Source organism: Athalia rosae, chromosome 6, assembly GCF_917208135.1.
Source record: "Athalia rosae chromosome 6, iyAthRosa1.1, whole genome shotgun sequence".
Taxonomy (NCBI): Eukaryota; Metazoa; Arthropoda; class Insecta; order Hymenoptera; family Athaliidae; genus Athalia; species Athalia rosae.
Window position 1 is genome coordinate 6,330,904 of NC_064031.1, and position 21,201 is coordinate 6,352,104.

At 41.3% G+C, this 21,201-nt stretch overlaps 2 protein-coding genes across 2 annotated transcripts; both read left to right on the forward strand.

The window, feature by feature from the left end:
- The first annotated feature begins 4,796 nt into the window (after window positions 1–4,796).
- Window positions 4,797–9,710, forward strand: LOC125501482. The gene is made up of 2 exons (XM_048657615.1): window positions 4,797–6,543; window positions 6,951–9,710. Exon 2 carries the CDS (start codon window positions 6,961–6,963, stop codon window positions 9,277–9,279), a length of 2,319 nt encoding a protein of 772 aa, XP_048513572.1. The 5' UTR covers window positions 4,797–6,543; window positions 6,951–6,960; the 3' UTR covers window positions 9,280–9,710.
- Window positions 9,711–15,268: 5,558 nt separating this feature from the next.
- On the forward strand, window positions 15,269–17,275 carry LOC125501502. Its single transcript, XM_048657702.1, has 5 exons — window positions 15,269–15,631; window positions 15,866–16,146; window positions 16,260–16,518; window positions 16,653–16,715; window positions 16,923–17,275. Exons 1-3 carry the CDS (start codon window positions 15,584–15,586, stop codon window positions 16,474–16,476), a joined length of 546 nt encoding a protein of 181 aa, XP_048513659.1. The 5' UTR covers window positions 15,269–15,583; the 3' UTR covers window positions 16,477–16,518; window positions 16,653–16,715; window positions 16,923–17,275.
- The last annotated feature ends 3,926 nt before the right edge of the window (window positions 17,276–21,201 follow it).

The following is a 21,201-nucleotide window of genomic DNA, read 5'->3' on the forward strand; positions in this document are numbered from 1 at the left end:
TCCTCGGGAAATTGTTCGGTTTTTGAAAGTTTACTATTATTTAATGAACAAACTGGATTTTTACCAACTCCGGAATGGAAGATTCTTAGTGTATTTGAATCATTGATTTCTGTTTTTGAACGAAGGTTCTATCATGTTTTTTACGGATTTTATATTATAAGATTGAAATTTGACTGAATTCTTCAATTTAACAAATGTAACGAGTGTGTGATAATGTTTTATTAACGCGGAGACGGTTTAAAATTGTTCATTAGTAAATGTTAAAAATTGGTTCTTAATAATTGAAGCAATATATGAAGCTAATGGAATATTTCGAACTCGGAGTGGTTTACAATATGAAGAAAAGGGTCTTGGCTTGAAAATGTGCGCGCGGACCAGGGATTTGTTTAGACTATTCTAGGGTTTTACGACCGACTCTCCAGATTCCACATCTGCAAGATCTCAGGTTCAAATGGTCATCTCTGGGACCTTTGTTTATTTAAAACCTAGGGGATATTAAAAATTTTGAATTTAGGAGTCCCGTGGGACGTAACAACAAAAAATAATTCAGGAAAACCATGAATCACCAATCGCAGGCCACAAAGGCGTTACTAAAACTTACAATAGAATTAGACAGAAATATTTTTGGGACAATATTAAAAAACAGGTGGAAGATTTTGTCAGAAAATGTGTAAGCTGTCAGAAACAGAAATTAGTACGAATTAAAACAAAACAACCAATGGTCATTACAGACACTTCTGCAAACGTTTTTGATAAATTAGCACTCGATATCGTAGGACCTATTAATACACCTTCCGATAAGGGTTATAAGTATATCCTTACGATGCAAGACGACCTCTCAAAATTTTGTTTAGCAATACCATTAGTCAACGCAACAGCAGACAATATAGCAGAAGCCTTAGTAGTAAATTTTATATGCAATTACGGATGCCCAAAATTAATTCTAACAGATCAAGGAGCAGCATTTATCGGTCAAGTAATGAAAAGATTAGCTAAAGCCTTCAAAATCAATCAAATAAAAACGACAGCATTTCATCCGCAATCGAACGGCTCCTTAGAGAGAAGTCACCAAGTTCTATCTGATTATCTAAAGCATTATACAAATAAAAAGAACTGGGATGAATGGCTCCCACACGCTACATTCGCATATAATACAAGCATACACGAAGGTACAAAATATAGCCCATATCAATTAGTCTACGGACGTGATGCACGTTTACCTTCAGAATTTCCATACATAGACGAAGTGCTTACCTATGACGATCATGTTAAAAATCTCACACTTGAACTAATCGAATCCAGAAACACAGCTCGCGAAAATTTAGAAAAAGCAAAATTAAAATCCAAACAGTATTATGACAAGAAAATTAACCCCGTGAATTTCAAAATTGGACAAGAAATATATTTAGTCAAAAATCAAAGGACCGGAAAATTGGACGATAATTACAAAGGTCCATATAAAATTACAGAAATTTTTCTAGACAAAAACGACATAGAAATCGAATTAAATAAAAACAAAAGAAAAATAATACATTGCGATCGAGCTAAAATAGCTTACTAATCCTTTCACTAATACGAACATTCCCTCACATCAGCGGTACAAAGAGATGATCGTATTAGCCGATATCGCGCCTTAACCCGTGCTTTTATATACTCTGACCACGCCGAATTTTTAAAAAAAAAATAAGAAACCACTCCCATCAAGACAAACTGACCAATCTCACAATAACCACACCTGACTAACCAAATACCCATAAGAACTACCCCTTTTCCTTGAACCTTGTACCCACCTTATAGACTAAATCTACGCCCACGAATGCTCAGTATAACTCCAACACGAAATTCAAGAATAAACTTATTCAAAAAAGTAAGAAAAAATCTTACATATGCAAAACTCGAATTGCTAACCACGGACAGAACTATAAAGATCATGAAGAAAAATATTCAATTTTGATTTACATTTATATACTAACAATAGCTAATAACCAAGACACTTACATTTCATAATGTGTTTAAATAATAAATTTTACACCACAATAATTTTACAATTAGTTAATACTTACCATAATTAATTAAGTAATTATTATGAATTCATACATATATACACTTACCTCAAAAATGTAATCGTTAACTACTCTTCAAAATTACATCCGTATCAAAACTATTATACCACACTATACTGAATCATGTAACCAAGCCTAGAATACTATACATTAACCTAATTATGTAATCAAATTAGAACATTATCCATTAGTCTATAATCATGTAATTGAAACTCAACATCCATATTATTCTCGTTAATCATAAGTTATATTTTAAGCCCAAGTATCCATACGATAGTTCTAGAATATTCATGTCGGTACGACAGCTCCCGCTTTACTTCAAGCGAGGACGCTCGAATTCTAAGGGGGGAGGTGTTACATCCTCACCAGCAACCCCTAGAAACCTTTACTTACCGACACACGGTTACTACTAGTTTAGATTCATATCTTCTGTTTTTCATTATCTTAGAAAAATCCACTTTACCTACAGTCAATCCATCTCCTTCAATCATATGAAATATGTAATTAGAAAAAACCATCTATGGTAGACATAATTTTTTCCAATTCTTTTATTAAACTCATAGTCTTGATTAATATAAATACCAATATCATTTATGTAAACTTAAACTCGGAGAATTTCTTGAAACGAAAAGTCTCGTTATATTGAGAATAAGGACAGCTATTTCCCCTGAGAACCTAGAACCTCCCCTCATCGCTCGTCGCTTGGACCACTTACCCAATCGACTCGCACCATGAAAACTCTAAACAAATCCCAAAAAACCCAAGAACTATCAGCCAATGAAACCACCCTCTCCAGCATCCCGCCAAACTAAACTATCCCTTCTTTTCCAATATACGAACCTTCCTTTTTGAGTTAAGATCCTATTCCATCTCTTCTATCCAGAACCTCCAAGAATAGAACATCTCTCCAGAATAAAAAACAGTTATCTCAGGATCATACATTCAGTCTTAAAACCGTTGAGAATTCAATCAAAGAAATTCAAAGAGTGCGAGTGTAAAATCAAGATCACTGTATTAAACAACATAAAGTTAAATCCTGTAAATAAAATCAAATCTGTTGCCCAGCTACAATAGTAAAAAATAACCAAAGATCAAGATTTGACCTTTGCAATAAACTAAAATTTACTTGAATTTGTACCTAAATAATTATTTCAACTACGCTTAGTAGTGGCTGACAAACCCACATCTACCTTTAGTTAGAGTTGTTAAATTGATACGATAACTATCTATCGACCTATCATCGAAGACGTAACATCACTCCTCGATAAAACAACAGATCACTCTGAAACTGCTTGGGACAACTCATTGAAGTGTGGTGAAGGGGGCTCTGGTCAGGTACAAACGAACAAAATTAGTTTGAATTAGTAATTGATTTATTTTTGCGAGGCTGCGGATCAGCTGTCACTTATACCAATTTGAAGCACACGGACGCGAACCACAATTACACGAAAAACGCACAATTTACGGAAAAGGCACCGAATAACGGACCAGAGCCCCCTGCATGCTAATCCTGTCGACCGTTTGGAAAAATTACAACGCAGATTATTGCCATTTGGCGACTTAAAACCGAATATGGGAGCCGAAACACAAATCGTGAGCGCGGCCATGTTTTTCTAGCCCGCGTCACTGAAAGTCGCGTAGGAACAGTTCACGACTTTGCCGCAACGTTTTGAGCGACATCAGCGCTACACAGTCGAGCTCAACAGCAGGGGTGCTCAAATAAGATTTCTCGCTCGTCAAGCGTGCTCTAAGAACCGAATCCCATCTTTATCGGCACATAACTATTATACATGGGGCTATGCACGTCAACTTGACACGGCTCCAGACCTCATATCTCAGATTTCGTTTTTAATTTTATATGTTACCATCCTACCTCTGGAAAGCTCCGAATTTTTTGTGCTGAGTTTTCAAATCATCACCTCCGGAGCTATGAATGTTTTCGAACAAAAGGTGCTTATTTGAAATTCAGCAAAAAATCACAAATAGTCTGTGGAGAATATAGACACCCTCCCACTCACAGAAACATGGGCGGAATTTGGCTCATATTTGTTTTCAATTCATACAAAATTTTATTCCGAAGAATGCTTTTCTGATGACATTTATGCTCTTGAAAATCTTTCGTACTTACACCATTCCGGTATTTCGAAATAACAATTGCTTCGAATTGAGAAAAATACGTCACTCGTGCTCATCATAGTTCCGACTCGAGAGGTAATAAATTTTTTTTTTGTTCACGAAAATTCTGAAAAAATTTGAACCCTTGTAGTGTAAACTCGTGCAACATTTTGCTCCCTTGGCATTTTCTTCGAGTTAACTTTACCGTGATCCCTCTGACGGAACAACTTGACCCATGTGAAGTTAGCCCCCCCAAACGTCAGAAATTTTTTTGAATAAATCACACGGATTGCCCATGATTGCCCTATCTTTTTTTCTGTTTGCCTCGTTTTATTCAAAGTTATCGCGCATTGAAATTTGAGGGGGGGGGGGCTGCCTGCGTGAAGTTGGACCCCCCACCCAAGAGTATCGGATTTTGCGGAGTTTTCAGAGTTATTTGTTACACATAAAAAATCAATTCGATTTCGGCATCGTATACCATTTTGAAAATTTCGGAAAAATTCCCGAGAAATCGTTATGCGAATTCAGAATTTTTCAGACCATTTGAATCATGGGTGGAATTTTCTACGATTTTTGCAGAGTTGCGAGATTTGTATCAAATTTTTCTACCAACGATTTGGGTTATGTTTTCAGGGGGTCATATCAAGATCTATAGCTGATGTTACTCACTCACTCATCTCACTCTGAAACTGAGTCAATTTGTTTGTCGTGAACCTGACTTTTGTAGTGCGAATCTGACTGGGTTTTACCGGTTTTTCTGGAGTTCTTGTTCGAAATTTCAGATAAAAAAAATCCATTTTCCGCAAGGTTCGCCATTTGCGAAAATTATGAGTAAATTTTTCAACGTGTTGTTGCTGATACGAATATTCTGAGATCTCACCGATCATGTGTGAAATTTTTGCCATTCGTAGACGGAATTTGCGTTTCCGATAACATTCGAAAATCGGAACATCTCTCGAGAACCCGAATTCGATCCATAATTCAAAGAGTCTCTAAAGTGTCCATATTGGTGATAACATATTTGTATAATTTTATCGACAATTTGAAAAATAGCGACCATCGCGGAAAATTGATGTTCACATGTAGTGAATATCAGAAAATCTGCGAAAAATCTGCAAAAATCCCACCTATCATAGGTATAAGCGACCCCCAAAATACGTCTCGGAGAAAAGATTTCTCGAGACTTTCTCTAGAATTGGAAAAAATGGTGTACTTAGTGTCGTGTCGAGATTTCGGGAAAGATGATTTCAAACAATTGGGTGCTCCAAAAGAATTTCTTTGAGAAATGAAATCGGTACAATTTGTGTTGAAAAGTCGAACTGAAGACAAGCAATTTTACGTGACATCATAGTCCGATACCTATGACATGGCCCCCTCAGAACTTGTAACTTCCAAATTCAGGCCGAGTCACGGTTAGAGGAAATAAATAAAAGGAAACACAAATTCTGTCAACAATCGTGTCAACTTCGGCTCATGATCTAGAAAGTATCCAGAATTTTGTCTCGGCGAGAAAATTGTGCCAGAATTTTTTTTTTTTGACAATGACATACCTCGCAAAAATTGGATTTCGTGATTTGAATTATGATGAACATCTTCACAACAATGGAAAAATAGAGTAAAAAGTGCATCAGCAATACAGTACATAATCCATGCATGGGTTTACGGTGTACAAATAAACGTAGTATCAAATTTTGCATGCAATAGAGTGGCTTTTTACAAGAATCTGCGGTACAACCCGGGTGTTCAGAAGACTCTGAACATTTTTTGTCAGCTCTCTTGGGATCGGCCATAGTGAGAAACGAAGATGGGTTGAAACCAAAATGGACCGGGAGGCCGTTGAATTAGGGGGCATGGGTTCAAGATTTTACTAATTTTGCTGAGAATGAAAACGCGGGAGATGTTTTAAATCCTATCAAAAAAAAATTCAAAAAATTATGAAATAATGAAAACGTTTTCGAAATAATAGGATTAGCTATAACAGGGTGTCCAGTTATCATGGAATTTCTGGAATCATGGAAATATCATGGAATTTGACATACTCTTGAAAAAACCTGGAAATATCATGGAATTTCATACCGGTTCTGGAATTTTTCAAATAATCTTAAATCTCTCGCGAATTTTTCTTCGAGATGTCAGCGTTAGTGCGTGAGTTTAGAACTTGGCGTAACTCGGAATTGTTCGGAAATACTCGGAAGCCTTCGGCTATCGCGCCTGTATCCAGCTCGTGACTGACTTCACTTTGTTTTGCTACGTGATAAATATTGCGGCATCAACTGTGTGTCTGTGAGCAATTTCGCGATGTGAACTCTACAATAAGTGTGAGGTCTCACCTAAATTCGATCAAAAAAGAGTGTCATCATTTCCGGTAAGTATCTACGCTAATATATTTAGTAATAATTGATGAATCAAGTGCGCACTGAAGTATTATTATTTTAAGTGATTCGTTGACATAACCTAGAAGACATAACCTAGAACCTTCGCTACTAAGTATTTGCGTATTATATTCCGAGTGTAATATTACGTATCGATAGAAATATTGTAAAAGAGCACTGTGAAATATTGAGCTTACTATAGGGTGGGCCGAAAAAAAAAAATAATATTAATATTAAGAGCTCAAATTTGGAGAGAATTTTTTTTTCGTCATCCTAAATAATTAAATACTTTCATGGTAACTAAGGAAAAAAAATTAGTTTTTTTTTTTTTGGTCCACCCTAAGCTTACTATCATCAACCAATAATAATAATATAATTTCAGTTTTAATTCATTTTACAGATTTTCGAAAATGCCGAAAGTAAATAAGTGCTCCTTCAACAAACTTTGGATACTTGACGATGCTCTGTCATGGGTGAGACCAGTGTCAACTGATCCGTATTCTGCATTTTGCACTTTGTGCAAGGTACCAATCTTCCTCAGCAATATGGGGGAGAGTGCTTTAACTAGCCATAAAGATGGAAAGAAGCATAAAGCGATGGCAATTAACCAAAAGACGACCCTTCCCATTTATACTGCTCTGAAAATCTCTAACAATGGATCAACCACTTCAAGTACAGAAGCTACAACTTCAAAGCAGTCCGACGAAAATGATCCTCCTACACCAATTTTGGCATTCTCAGCGCTGCGTTCACCAGATTGTATAACTCCTGCCAGTTCTCACAACAGCATCAATAGATTTAGCAATAAGTTAAATTTGAATACCTACCTTGTAAACGATTCTGCAACGAAAGCAGAAATTCTGTGGTGCTTACACTCGGTAATGCGCCACAGTTCTTTGCGTGATATAGAAAGTGGCTTATCGATGGCTAAAGTTATCTTTCCAGATAGCGAAATTGTGAAAAAAGTAAAACTCAGTAAATCCAAAGCATCGTACCTGATTGTGTATGGATTAGGTCGGTATTTTCAAGATCAGTTGGAAAGTCTTGTTAAAAAATGTGATATTTTAGTTGTAGGATTTGATGAGAGTTTAAATAAGATTAGTGAAAAAGAGCAAATGGATATTGCAATCCGATTTTGGGATGTCGAAAAGAATGAAGTCTCTACCCGGTACCTGACTTCCTTATTTTTGGGTCACACAACTGCTCAAGATTTAATGGATGCGTTCACTAATAATTTACCCAAAGATTTACTGAAAAAGATACTACAAGTCTCCATGGATGGTCCAAACGTAAATCTAAAATTTGTCAAAGACCTTCAAATCGAATTGAAGGAGATTTCTGGAAATAAAAAGTTACTTGACTTGGGTACTTGTGGACTGCATACATTGCATGGTGCGTTTAAAACAGGTATCACCAGTACCCAATGGAACCTCATTCCATTCTTACGAGCACTGTATAATCTGTTCAAAAATGTGCCGGCGCGTAGAGCTGATTATATCAGTGCATCAGGTTCTACATTATTTCCAAAAAAGTTCTGTGCCATCAGATGGTTGGAGAATATTCCTGTCGTTGAACGAGCTCGTGCTATTTTACCGCATGTACGAAAGTATATCGAAAAGTGTAATAAAGATAAAAAAGTTCCGAAGTGCAATAGTTATCAAATCGTTACAGATTCATTGGGGGACAAATTATTAGATGTAAAATTGGCCTTCTTTCAATCTTTTGCCAGTGAGATCGAACCTTTTTTGAGAGAGTTTCAATCCAATGATCCGCTTGCTCCGTTTTTGTACAATGCTGTTGCGTCTGTATTAATGACAACTATGTCCAGATTTGTAAAGCCAGAAGTTTTAAAAGCATACAGTCTAACGAAAATTGATCTAGAAAAAGCTGATAACCTCCTGTTTGCAAAAGACATAAATCTTGGATATACGACGAATGATGCCTTCCGCCATACGAAACTTGTCAAGCCTGTTGATATTTCGCGATTTCGAGAGGAATGTCGCAAATGCCTTCGAATATTTGTCACCAAAATTTTGCAAAAATCACCACTGAAGTTTCCAATAGTGAAGGCAATCTCTTGTTTTAACCCAGCTATAGCTATTAAAAATGATTTATCTTGCAAGCGATTATCCACAGCTTTGGAGATCTTCGTGGAAAGTAATTGGATTTCAGGCATACAAGCGAACAAAATCGATCGAGAGTACAAACGAATTATTAGTTTACCAACAGTCCAAGAAAAGTTCAAACAGTTCAAGCGAACAGAACGTCTGGATCATTTCTGGATGCGGTTGATAGAGCTGCATGGCACGGAAAGCTACACTAACTTGCGAGATTTCACCAAAAAAGTGATGATTCTTTCGCACGGTAATGCTGCTCTTGAAAGAGGGTTTTCCATCAATCGTGAATGTTTGTTAGAAAATCAGAAAGAGAAATCTTTAATTGGGCAAAGAGTAATTCACGATGCCATAGTTGCCCAAGGTAATGATTTGGAAAATTTGACTGTTACCAAAAGTATGATTCACGCAGCGCGTAATGCACATGCTTGGTATTCAGAGGCAGTTTCAAAGGAAAAAAAAGAACGAGAAGAGGCAAATAAGCTGCACAATGAAAAAAAACGAACTGCAGCAGCATTGAAAGAACTCGAATCAAAAAAACGAAAAATATTTGACAATGCTTGCAAAGAAGCTGCTCAAATAAAAGATGAAATGGCACAATTGCAGCGTCGTTAAATAATATGCCTCCCCTTGTTTTAATCGTACTGTAAAACTTTAGATACCTAAACCTAGAGTACAAATGACAAATGTTTATGGAGTTCCCATTATCATTTTACGAAATGTAATATTCGTAAAGTACTGAGCTCTGCTTTGAATTTAAACTTATGTATCAACGCTATGATTTGGATTGATGTAACTAGATTAACGATGCTATAATTTTCAAAAGATTGCTATAAACTTTTCATCGTAATTTTAAGTATTTAGTTTGAAATCGTAAATCAAAAGTTCCAGTAACAAATGTTTTTTTAAGTTCCTATTTGCATTTAAGTAATGTAAAATTCTAAACGTATACTGAGCTGTACTCTAGTCAAAAATAAACTATATTCTTGTTGATATTTCTGTTGTATTTTCCTTCATTGTCCACCATAATCGACCTGGAAAAATCATAAAACTTGCCTGGAAAACCTGGAATTATCATGGAATTCCATTCGAACAGATAACTGGACACCCTGTATAAATATGAATGATGGAGACTTGAATACGAAGTCCGTGGACCATAAATGATTCTTTATTTTCTGTTTGAACCAAAACCCTAATACTTGAATCCAAAACTTAATTGATTTATTCTATTCCAATTTTAATACTTGAGGAAAGTTTGGAAAAATTCTTACGTTCATCATTTGGGGCAAGGGGGTTCACGATATTCTTAGTTTTTCCATGTTTTTCTCATACTGGGGAGTCTCAAATAATTGACAACTTGCTTATCGGGGTAATATCCGCAGACGGCAAAGAATTACAGAGGTCGACGGGCAGGCCACGAAGTTGGTACATAGTGAGGTCCAACAGGGTCTGGAGATGGACAATGGAGCAGTTGCCATCAAGCCGCTCTGTGACGACAGTAGTCAAGAAGCAAGAACGGACGTCCGCAGAGAGGATACTGCGGGAATGAAAAGAGAGAGAGATCGTCAGAGGTACGTTTCATCAAGGAGATCTCAGATTTTCGCAAGGCACTCGGGGGAAACAATGCACTGCGAATGCAGCAGCCGCACTAGCTATGTGCAATATAAAAGATTCACGTTTGTGGGATTCCGCGGATGTGGATGCGGTTCTCACGATCGGAGATGATCTTTACGCTAAAAGCACAAAGGCCCGAAACGATGTGAATCCAGAAGAAAGGAACACAGACTTCTTGACAGCTACGGAGCTGTGTACGGAGATTGAAGTAAGTGGGGAAGATCGCCTCATACAGGTTTCCGAGTTTTGGCTCTGTGGACATTTGCATCAGGACTTTTCCGAAGATGGCTTTCCGGATTTGAGAACCCGATTGGTGCAGTTTTTGTCCAAAGGGAAATCGGGAATCCTCACCAGTAATCTGATATCCGTGGCCGTATTCAGAACGGAAAATGGTGTGTGGATGTTCGATTCCCATAGTGGAAGGTCGACAAGACATGTCGCACCTGATGGTAGGGCGTGCTTGACAAACTTTCCGGATGCGGAATCGCTTTGCGACCTGCTCATGAAGAACATCCCACCTGGTAGACTGGACGATCCTTACGGCAATCAGTACGATTTGACCGCAATCGAAGTGGTCCGCCGGTGCGAGGACGAACAGCCTTCCAGAGACACGACCGAGAAACTCGATGTTGAACTCGACCCGGCCGAATCGTCGACCTGCGTGCTTCCGGACATCCATCTCAGGGAACAGCACAGCAAGGAACAACCACTCGACGGAGGCGAGTTCGACGACGAAATTGCCGACATAGTCGAGGAAGAACGACTCGTCGAAGAACACGACCTGGTGGAGAATCACCGTGAGTCAGACGAGGAATTGCAGGATGGTGTCCCAACGGCTAGAGGAATTTATTCTTTCGAGCATGTGTGGACGGAACTGCATGATGCGTTCGATGAACATTGCAGGGAAGTCGAATGTTCGTTCCGAAATCTTCGTTTCATCGAATGTAAATCATCTGGCCTCAAAACGGTGCTGCACTTCCGCTGTTCAATGTGTCATTTTGAAAAGGTAATATCGAGCGAGCCGGAAAGTGACCGCATCTTAGACATCAACGAATCGGCTGTATTAGGCAGTATATGTTCTGGAATAGGATACGCTCAGCTACAGCAGATGCTAGGTGCGATGGACTTGAAATGTATGGCCGAAACGACATTTCAACGGCATCGTGATTCCGTTCACGCCGGTCTGATCAAAGCCGCGGAGTCGGAAATGAAACAAGCTGGCGAGGAAGAACGGAGACTGGCCATCGAAAGGGGCGATGTGATCAACGGCATTCCCCACATCGCTGTGGTGACCGATGACAGTTGGATGAAGAGATCGTATAAATTAGGAAAATACGATTCATCCTCTGGCTTGGAAGCGATCGTCGGACTTCACACGCAGAAGGTACTGTATGTCTGAACCCGTAATAAGTCGTGCGCGATTTGCGATCCGGCATTTCAGAAGGGCGTAGCTCCTAGAGAACACACGTGCTATAAAAATTGGGGTAGAAACGACAGTTCAACTGGTATGGAATCCGATGCGATCCTAGAAGGATTCAAAAGCAGCATCGGACAGCATGGGCTGATCTACTCCACTTCAATAGCGGACGGGGATAGTAGCGTCTACAAAAAGATTACGGACTATGAGCCGTATCGAGCACACGGCGTGCATGTAAAAAAGATTGAATGCGCTAACCATCTCATAAGAAACGTGGGAACCAAACTGAAAGACTTGGAGAGAAAAAGAGGAGTTCCGGGAACAATACGCAACCTTATAAAGAATAGCGTACCGAGGTTCAACGCCGGAATCCGAACAGCGATACGGCACCGAAAAAATCAAGACGTATCGGATTCTGAAAAAATCAGGCTTCTCCGAATGGATATCGCAAATATTCCAAGCCACGTTTTCGGAGAGCACGCGAGATGCGCGTCTATTGCGTATTTTTGCGATGGAAGACCGAAACCGAATGAGCAGAACTTTGTACCGCAACTGAGGAATCTGGGGCTTATGAGAGAAATCGAAGATTCGGTGGCTCGCCTTGGCCGCAACGCCAAGAGCTTGATCCGCAATGTGAATAACAATACTGTGGAATCGTTCAACGGCGTAGTGGCTAAATTCATTGGTGCAAAACGCATCCACTACGGTAAAAGAAACTCTTACAATGCTCGCGCCCTCGGTGCGGCCGTGCAATATAATAGTAAGAAGGTCTTGACAGTCTACAGAGACATGAATGATAAGATAGCGTCTGAAGTAGCAACTGAAGTCGAGAACAAGAGCGAAAAAAAGGGAAAGTTGCGAAAAATTCGATTGGATCAGTCCAAAGAGAACAACGTTCCCCGACAGTGGACACCGAGACGCCAAACGGTCGACAAAGACTATGGTCCTCGCGCTCAGCAACCAGGTTTGAGTCCGGAAGATTACGCTGCCGAACTCGACCGGCATTTGACGAGGTTGAAGGAGTTTCAGAGAGATTTGGAGAATTTAGAAAGAAACACCGTCGACCAGTCAGATAGCCTGCTGTGGCTGTCCACGAGAAAACAGCTGCTCACTGCGTCCAAATTCGGCAAAGTATGTCTGATGCGAAAGACAACATCCTGTTGATCGCTTGTTCAGTCGATATTGTTTGCGAATAATTCGCAAAATATTCCCGCTTTGGAATATGGACGCAATCACGAAGAAACCGCACGCCTCGAACTGGAAAACAGAGCAAATGTTCAGGTGGTAAAATGTGGTTCATTCGTGGACCCGGAAATACTCGGTCTAGGTGCTTCACCTGACGGCCTTATCGGCGACGACGGAATAGTCGAGATAAAATGTCCGTACTCGGCCCGTGATCTTACTCCAGACGAAGCGATCGCTGCAAAGATCAGTGCCGTGTGTCGGGTATTTAAATCAGCCGAGTGTTCCGAGATAAACGAAAAACACGAATACTATCATCAGGTGCAGGGACAAGTACACATAACTCGACGAAATTATTGTCTGTTTATGCTGTGGACGCCCAAAGGCTCCAAAATTGTGAAGGTCATCAGAGATGATAAATTTTTTGATGAAAAAATGAAACCTCACCTGGTCCTGTTTTACGAAACCTGTTTGTTACCTGAAATAGTCGATAGCTGCTATCTTAGGATAATGGAAATCAGGGAACCCGAACACATACTCAAGGCGCAGGAGCTTGCGGCTCAGCAAAAGCGAGTCAAAGTTGCGAAAGTGATTGCGAAAAATCGACAGTCAGAGTCTTTTGATATTGATTCTCACTAAATTTGAGTATGATGTCACCTTTCACGCTACCTGCACGCGGACGTTGAAAATCGCGCCCTGAAAGTGTAATATAAATCACATGCATCATGTTTCCTTTTCACGTTACCTGCACGCGGGCGTTGAAAATCGCGCCCTGAAAGTGCAGGTGTTGAAAGTGTAATGTGAAGTTCATGTTTATATAAATCGCCTGACCGCGCCAAGCTCTATTGCATTCTAAATCGCTTGAGTGCAGTCCAGGTCGCATAGGGAAGCATTGAGATCGTCAGCGGCTATCACTGCTTTGAACAATAGCCTCTGTAGTTACACGATTTCAATAGAGTGACGCACACACTAACTACTGTTGCTATGGCTAGCTTTCAAATCTTTGAAATTATTATACCCCTATACCCCTCCCTGATGGAACACACCCCGCCACCTTCTCGTGGTTTCCATTGAACATTATCATTTGCACATAATAAATTAGTTCATTCAATGTTATTTGCCAAAATTCTCTGATTTAGAGTTTCTCAACTTATCTTTTCACTTATCAATGTCGTCGAAATCCTTACTTGCTTCATTGACGAAACTTGACCTGCTTTATTCTTCCTTTGGTTTGTGCATGTTGATTCGAACACGAGTCGAAAGCTATATTTTCGTTGCAGTTGCATTTTGAATGTAGTTGGGCAGTAATGTAGCACAATTTTTTATGTACGTACAAATGGTATCGACCAAGAGCGGAAATCCCTCTTACTGAACACTAAATGTCTGTGACTCCCGAAATTACTCGCTAAGCGGGTGACAGCATGGCGTGAGCTATTTTCATAACTTGTTAGAATGAAATTGCTCTTTGATACGCAATTTTCGCAACACCTCATCACAAGCTGACAAATATCACACACAAATTACATCCTTACGAAAAGAGTGCGAGTTATTTCAATCTCTGTATACCTCTCATCTGGATGTGAAATTTTTTTCGCGATCATATAGGTTGTCATCCTAGGCGATTTCATGTGACATTTCTCAGAAAATTCCCAGAGTTAAAAATTCTCGTTCTGATAAGACCGTGTTCTTCGATTTTTCCCCACGAATAAAATTATCATTGCTTCGTATCAGAACCCTGACTTTTTAAACGCATAGCCGCTCGTAGTGATTGAAATGTTCGAATTTTTTAGTGCAGATACGTCAGCATGTAGTTCATGTAGGGTTTTAACATGAGAAGAGAGGATATTCTGTGAATGCCGACTTTGGTATCGAATTGTAATTAGAGAAATAGAAAACGTGGGCCTACACGACCGATGGTAGTAGAAAGTTTCAGTTGGGTGCATAATTTAGGTGTGTTATCGGAGGAAAATATGAGAATTAGGGAAAGGCGGGGCAAAATGGGGTACTCGAGGAAACCGTGAGAAAAAAAAAAATTTCGAATCCAGAATGATGTTTGACGGCCTTTTCGATCATTTCAAAAACAATTTTTTCAAAATGTTTCGGTTACCCCATTCTGCCCCGCTGGCAGAATGGGCTATACAGAAATTTGGATTATACCACCCTCAACATTTGTCGAATGCAAACAATTCATTGATTAGTAGCATTACAATTTTTTACTAGTTTAAAAATCAAAAATTCAACAAAGTGATATTCCGTATTTTCATACAGTTTTGAATCATGACGAAAAATATTAGGTATATGAGTGGAATGAGCGCCAGTGATACGATTACCCACCGAATATTGGGCATACCGACTGCTCTGAAATCAACGTGGTTGGCGTGGTGAACACCAGGTGTGCTGCGATCGTTTCTAAACTCATTTCGGAGTTCGGGCTCGGCGCTGGGACACCCTTAAGTCGAACCTAGTCTGTTCTTTTTGATGATCTCCTACTCAGCAAAGTTCTTGCTTTCCGGGAACCATCGCTATACGTGACTTTATCGTCAACAATACTTGATATCGGAAGTGGGGCCTCAGATTACCCTAGCACCCAACACATATACTTGACCACATCGATACGATTCCTCCGCTACTCCCAAACCTAAACATCCCTCGCCTGTTATATTCTAAATACTTTATGACCACATTGGGTATTTTTCCGATTTGTTTATGCCCAGGCCATTAGGTGCGACGGTGTTGATTCTAAGTTGGTATGAGGTAAGACCCGCATATGAAATGATATGAAATAATTAATTTGAAATAAGAAAATAATTGATATGAAATAAGAGAAAAAGAATTGTTAAGGTTAGCGCAAGCTGGTCCGTAACATAGGGTATTTCACGCAAAGTGGACCGGCTTTTGACCCCCCCCCCCCCCCCCCCCCCCTCTCCATCTAATCGCGTAATGATTTACTTAAGGTTCTTCATCTAATTTTTCTGTGTTTGTTATCAGATGCAGGAAATAGCTGGAACTCGCCAAAACATCGTCAGGTACATACATGAGGGGTACGATTATCACATTGATACCACGTCCCCTTACATATATCGATGTGCCACTCGTAAAACTACGGGTTGTCGGGGTACCGCGCGAGTAGATGCTGCGGGGGTGGTAACGGTCTACCGGCCGCACGAGGGGCACCAGCCCAATCGCAATATTTTGGAAGAAGCCCGCATGCGCCAGGAGATGTTAGACTTGGCTCCTCCGAAGGAGATTTTTGACGACGTGTGTCGAAGGTTTGTCCATTACTTGATTTTCTACCAATTAAGCTGCTCAAGTTGACATTGAAGACTATTCAATTATTACAATAGTTCTCTGTGAAGTACCCTAAAAAATTCGTTGATTACAGAAATCCTGCAGTGGCGATAAATTTTTCGTTTGCGGTAATAGAAAGTGCAATACAACGCGTTCGCACAAAATTGAGGCCGGCTACACGTGCGACCTTACGAGACCTTGGCGCGGTATTGATCGATTACGCGCCAACTGAACAATCGTATCGAGGAGTCATCGAAGCAACCGATGGATCCGTGGCGGTGATGTTCGCGAGCGAGAAGATGCTGCGATGATTGGGGAATTCACCGGAAATTTATGTGGACAGAACGTTCAAGGTAAACTCGTTCGGAGATTATGAAACCTCGTTCGAAATTTCCCTAAACTCTAGGATTTACCGCAATGATATAAGTCACACGGTTTGGGAAGAATCGTCATCGCAAATAAAATTTAATCGTCATAAATTTTACAGGTTGTCCCCAATAGCCCGCCAATCGCCCAACTGTACACGATCCATATGCGCGTGATGGATACTGTATGTATTTCTTTCATTCGCAATGAAACGTATTCTCTAATATTGAATAATGAATTAACAAACGCATACAATATACGTATGTATACGAAAATTTATGTAAATGTTAATTTTCTATCATGATCTTACGATCAAACGTGACAATGAAAAATCATCCAAGCTTCCGGTCTAAGGTTCAACACGTTATAGATCATACAATTCATTTTACAGGGACTAGCGGCTGTATTCATATTGTGTAGTGCGAAGACAAGGGCACTATGTACAGCTGTTTTTCGAAAAATATTGGAACTTGCACCCGAAATCGAACAAAGTCTACGTTTCGCCATGGGCGATTATGAACGCGCGGCTATGAGCGCTCTGCGCGAAGTGTTTCCCGCGGTCAGCCTACATGGGTGCTGGTTTTATTTGGAAAAATCAGGTTTAACTTCTGAAAAAATTTACAAAAGAAATTGACGCAGACAGGGTTTATAAACTATTAATTACAATTAATTAATAATATTAAAAAATAAAAATAATGGTTTCAAAAGCGGGTTATGTATTTTTATTTATTTATTCATTATTATTGTTATTATTATTATAAGAGTTAGCATAAAAGTACTTTGACTAAGTGCTAGTACTCCTGACACACTCGTGGCGGCGCGACCGCTTGACACATTTCCCATCATGCATTGCACGATTGGAATACCTTCTTATAGGTATATTATCTTACTCTCGAGATTTGTGCCATTGAGTACTTCGCTGGCTAAATTGCTAAGCGGTGTATCCAGCGTACTGAATGTGCGCGTTGTCACGAGACTCTGCTCGACACAACGCTGCAGCTGGAACGTAGTGAGCAAGTACTCATATATTTTCGGGCTAACGAGACAGCCGACGGCTTAGAGCTCGGACATCTCTGCGCTCGACAGAGCTCTCTCTCTCGGGACCGCGAACCGATCGTTGGTTGTGTATAACTGCTCCTGAGTTTTAATTCTATTCTCGTGGTTATTGCAGTTCCTTTTTTATTTTAGTTGGTGTCTTCAGTTGTGTGACTTCGTATTTTCTTTTTCGACTTCTGCAGTGCTGCGTGTTGTTGAGTTCGGTACGGTTTTTGACGGTTTATTGGATGTGTGGCAGTTGGCTTGACAAGACGGTGAATTTTATTTAAATGTGTGTTGGCACGTATGGGACGTGCGGATCTTATTGATGATCAGTGGTTGCCTGTGTTGAGGTGCAGCCTGTTGGGTAGGCTGGACTGCAGCTTTTTAGTGTGGTTTGGTCACTGCTGCATTTTGACTTTACTCGCGGTAAGCAGTATTGCTTCGGTGAGAGTGTAAAGTGTGAGGTTCTATACGTGGCCATTTGAGTGTTTGACTTTTATCTCCGTGTTTCGGTCTCTTGACGGTTCGTGGGCTTGCTATCGGCTACTTTGTTGTTGTTGTTATTAATGACCTGGGTCAGTGGTGTGGCAGTTTGGTCAGCTGTTTGGCTTGTTTTGTTTGTTTTTGGTTGCTTGCTGTCGACATGCCTAGGCCGCTGTGTGCTTTGTGTTTTGCTCGTATTGATAGAGTTGCAGATGGTGTTGCATCGACGGCGCAATGCAGGCATGCGTTTCATGTTTCCTGTGTGGCGGTGAAGCTTGTTCTTGACTCTGATGAGGATGCTGCTCGTGCGGTGGGCGCGACTTGCCCGGTGTGTTCTCCGGCCGACCGTCATGCTGCAGTTTTGGATGCGATTAATTCCCGTTTGGGGAGATTTGAGGAATCGTTTGCCATGGTTGCGTCGTTTGGCAGTAAGCTTGATAAGCTGGAGAAGGCTGTGTTTTTTTTGAGAAATATGTTCGTCTTCGTAGGGAGTTTAAGAATGAGCTGTGCGCTGCGAAGTCTGCTTTTCTGCAGTCTCGGTTTGATGACATTGGAAGCTCGAGACGTTTCTGGTGTGAGATCGATCGTCTGGGGATTACGCGTGCTGCGAGGCGGGCCCTACCTCTTTCGCTCCCATTGCGTGTGTTGAATGAACATTTTGTGTCTGTTGGGACAGGTGCTCCGCTGCCGGTTTTCTCTCGGTGCTTCGTGGATAGTTTAAGTAGCTCAAGTTACTTAGGTGCATTGAATGTTGAGTTTATGTTTTCGAATGTTGATGAGGCAGCGATATGTGCCGCGATTGCGAGGCTTTCAACGAGGGCGCAAGGGCCGAATCATTTGCCGATTCAGGCTTTCAAGGCTCTTCGCGGGCTGTTGTTGCCGTACATTCTTGTGCTTTTTAATTCTTCGCTCTGTGATTGTGTTTTTCCTTTCCTTTGGAAGGCCTCATATGTTAAGCCGTTGCCGAAGGTGCGTGCGCCGTTTTCGCCGTCTGATTTCAGGCCAATTTCGTTACTTTGCGCGCTTTCGAAGGTTCTTGAGCGTCTTGTTTATGAGCAGGTTATGGTATATTTGCGGGCGCGTAATTTGCTTGACCGGCGCCAGACTGGTTTTCGAGAGGGAGTGGGTACTCAGACTGCTATTTTGAGGTTCACGGATGATATCAGGCAGGGTGTTGATGATCGTTTGGTTACGTTGGCTGTTTTCTTTGATTTTACGAAGGCCTTTGATACTGTAGACCATTTGAGGCTTGTGCGTAAGCTGCAGGTGTTTGGGTTTTCGCGGAATGTTATAAGGTGGTTTCATTCTTATCTTAGTGGTCGAGTTCAGGCGGTTCGGGATGTCAGTGGCGAGTTGTCTCAGTGGCTTCCTTTGCGGGCTGGTGTGCCTCAAGGTAGTGTTCTGGGTCCCCTTTTTTTCTCGTTATTTGTTAATGATCTCCCGCGCTGCTTGCAGAATTGTTTGCATCTTTTTTATGCGGATGATTTAGTTATATATCTTAAGTGTTCTCCGTCTGAGTGCTCTCTTCCTCCCTCCAGATCTCTAAGTTGACGCGTGTTTGAATTGCTCTGTGTTTTTGACCGAGGACTTGCAGTATTGGTGGTGATTCAATTTCCGCCTTAGTTATTGCTGTGCTTTGGCTAGTGATCGGTAATTTGAGTGCAAGTGGTGTTCTATTGGACTGCAGGAGAGTGACTTTTCTGCATCCAAACATTCTTTGGTAACGATTTCTTGGTGCCTAGCTGCTTTGTTCGAGTCAGCTGGTTGCCTGAGTGTGTCTATCCGTGTCTGTGTTTTGCTTTTCGCTAGCGCTTCGAGACGTTGTTTTTGTTTGGCACTGACCTTTCCGTTGCCAGTTTAAATACCTGTCCTGTCAGCTGTACTAGTTTCGGTGTTGACATGCCTCTGCCTGTGTGTGCGTTATGTTTCGCGAGTGTGGAAAAGACTAGTAAAGGTCTTATGGCGGGCGCAGGCTGCGGCCATGCTTTGCATGTGCAGTGTGTGAAGCTGAGGCTTTGTTTGGCTTCCTCAAGAGAGGTCCCGTCGCGTGTGCATGATTTCTGCCCTGCGTGTCCGCAAAAGATGGTTGGTGTGGTTGTGAGTGGACAGCAGCTTGAGCTGCTGAAGACTATTAATGCCAGGTTGGGTGTTTTGGAGGTGTCAGCTGCAAAGGTTGACTCCCCTGTGGCTGATGTAGAAAGTCTACATACCAAGTTGGATTCGATGGCTGCGGAAAATACAGTATTTAGGGCGGATTTGGCAGAACTCAAATCCTCTGTAGCTGAGGTCAAAAAGGACACTGACGCTGTTGTGGGAGAAGTGGCAGAGCACAAGGATCGACTAAAGAAGGTGGAAGACAGATTGGCTGCGAGTTCCTTGGTGCAGCATTTGTCCTCGGCGGATGAAGCGGTGCTGTTACGTGCGGCGTGTCAGGAGGTGTCGGATCATCTGATTGTGTCGGGTGTGCCAGAGGGGCTTGCTGTAGCCGATGACCTGCGACTCTTTTTGCCGAAGTTGATGGGCGCCCTGGGTGTTGATATCCCGTGTAGTGATGTAGTGAAGTTTGAGAGAATAGGAGCAGCGAGGCAAACTGGTAGACGTCAGGGTTCTGGTGGTGCTGTGGGCAGTCGTGCAATACTATTGGTACTGTCATCTAGTGCGAAGGTCGATCAGGTGTTGGCTGCTAAGAAGCGCAAGCCAGAATTGCTAGCGTCTGACATTGATGTGTCTCTGCCGGGTGCGAAAGTGTATGTGAATCGTAGAGTTCCCGTGCAGTTGCACCAGCTTCGGAGTCGCGTGCTCAGGCAGTTTCCGTCGTTGCACCCTAAGCAAGTCTGGATTGCCGATGCTGCTGTTTTCGTTAGGGGCAGTGCGAGTTCGAGGCCCGTCAAGGTGCTGTCGTCAACTGATCTCTCGCAGTTTGGTTTCTGACCGCGTTTGGCGTCAGGTACCCCGGTGTTGCCTCCCGCGTGTACTGCATCGCATCTTAATGTCTGCAGCCTCAATGCACAGTCGTTGCCAGCCCACTATGATGAGTTTAAAGAGTTTTTTAGACTGAACTCGTATGATGTTATCGCTGTGACTGAGACGTGGCTCAATGACCGCATCTTGGATCAGCAGGTTGCTCTTCCATCCCACTCGCTGCATCG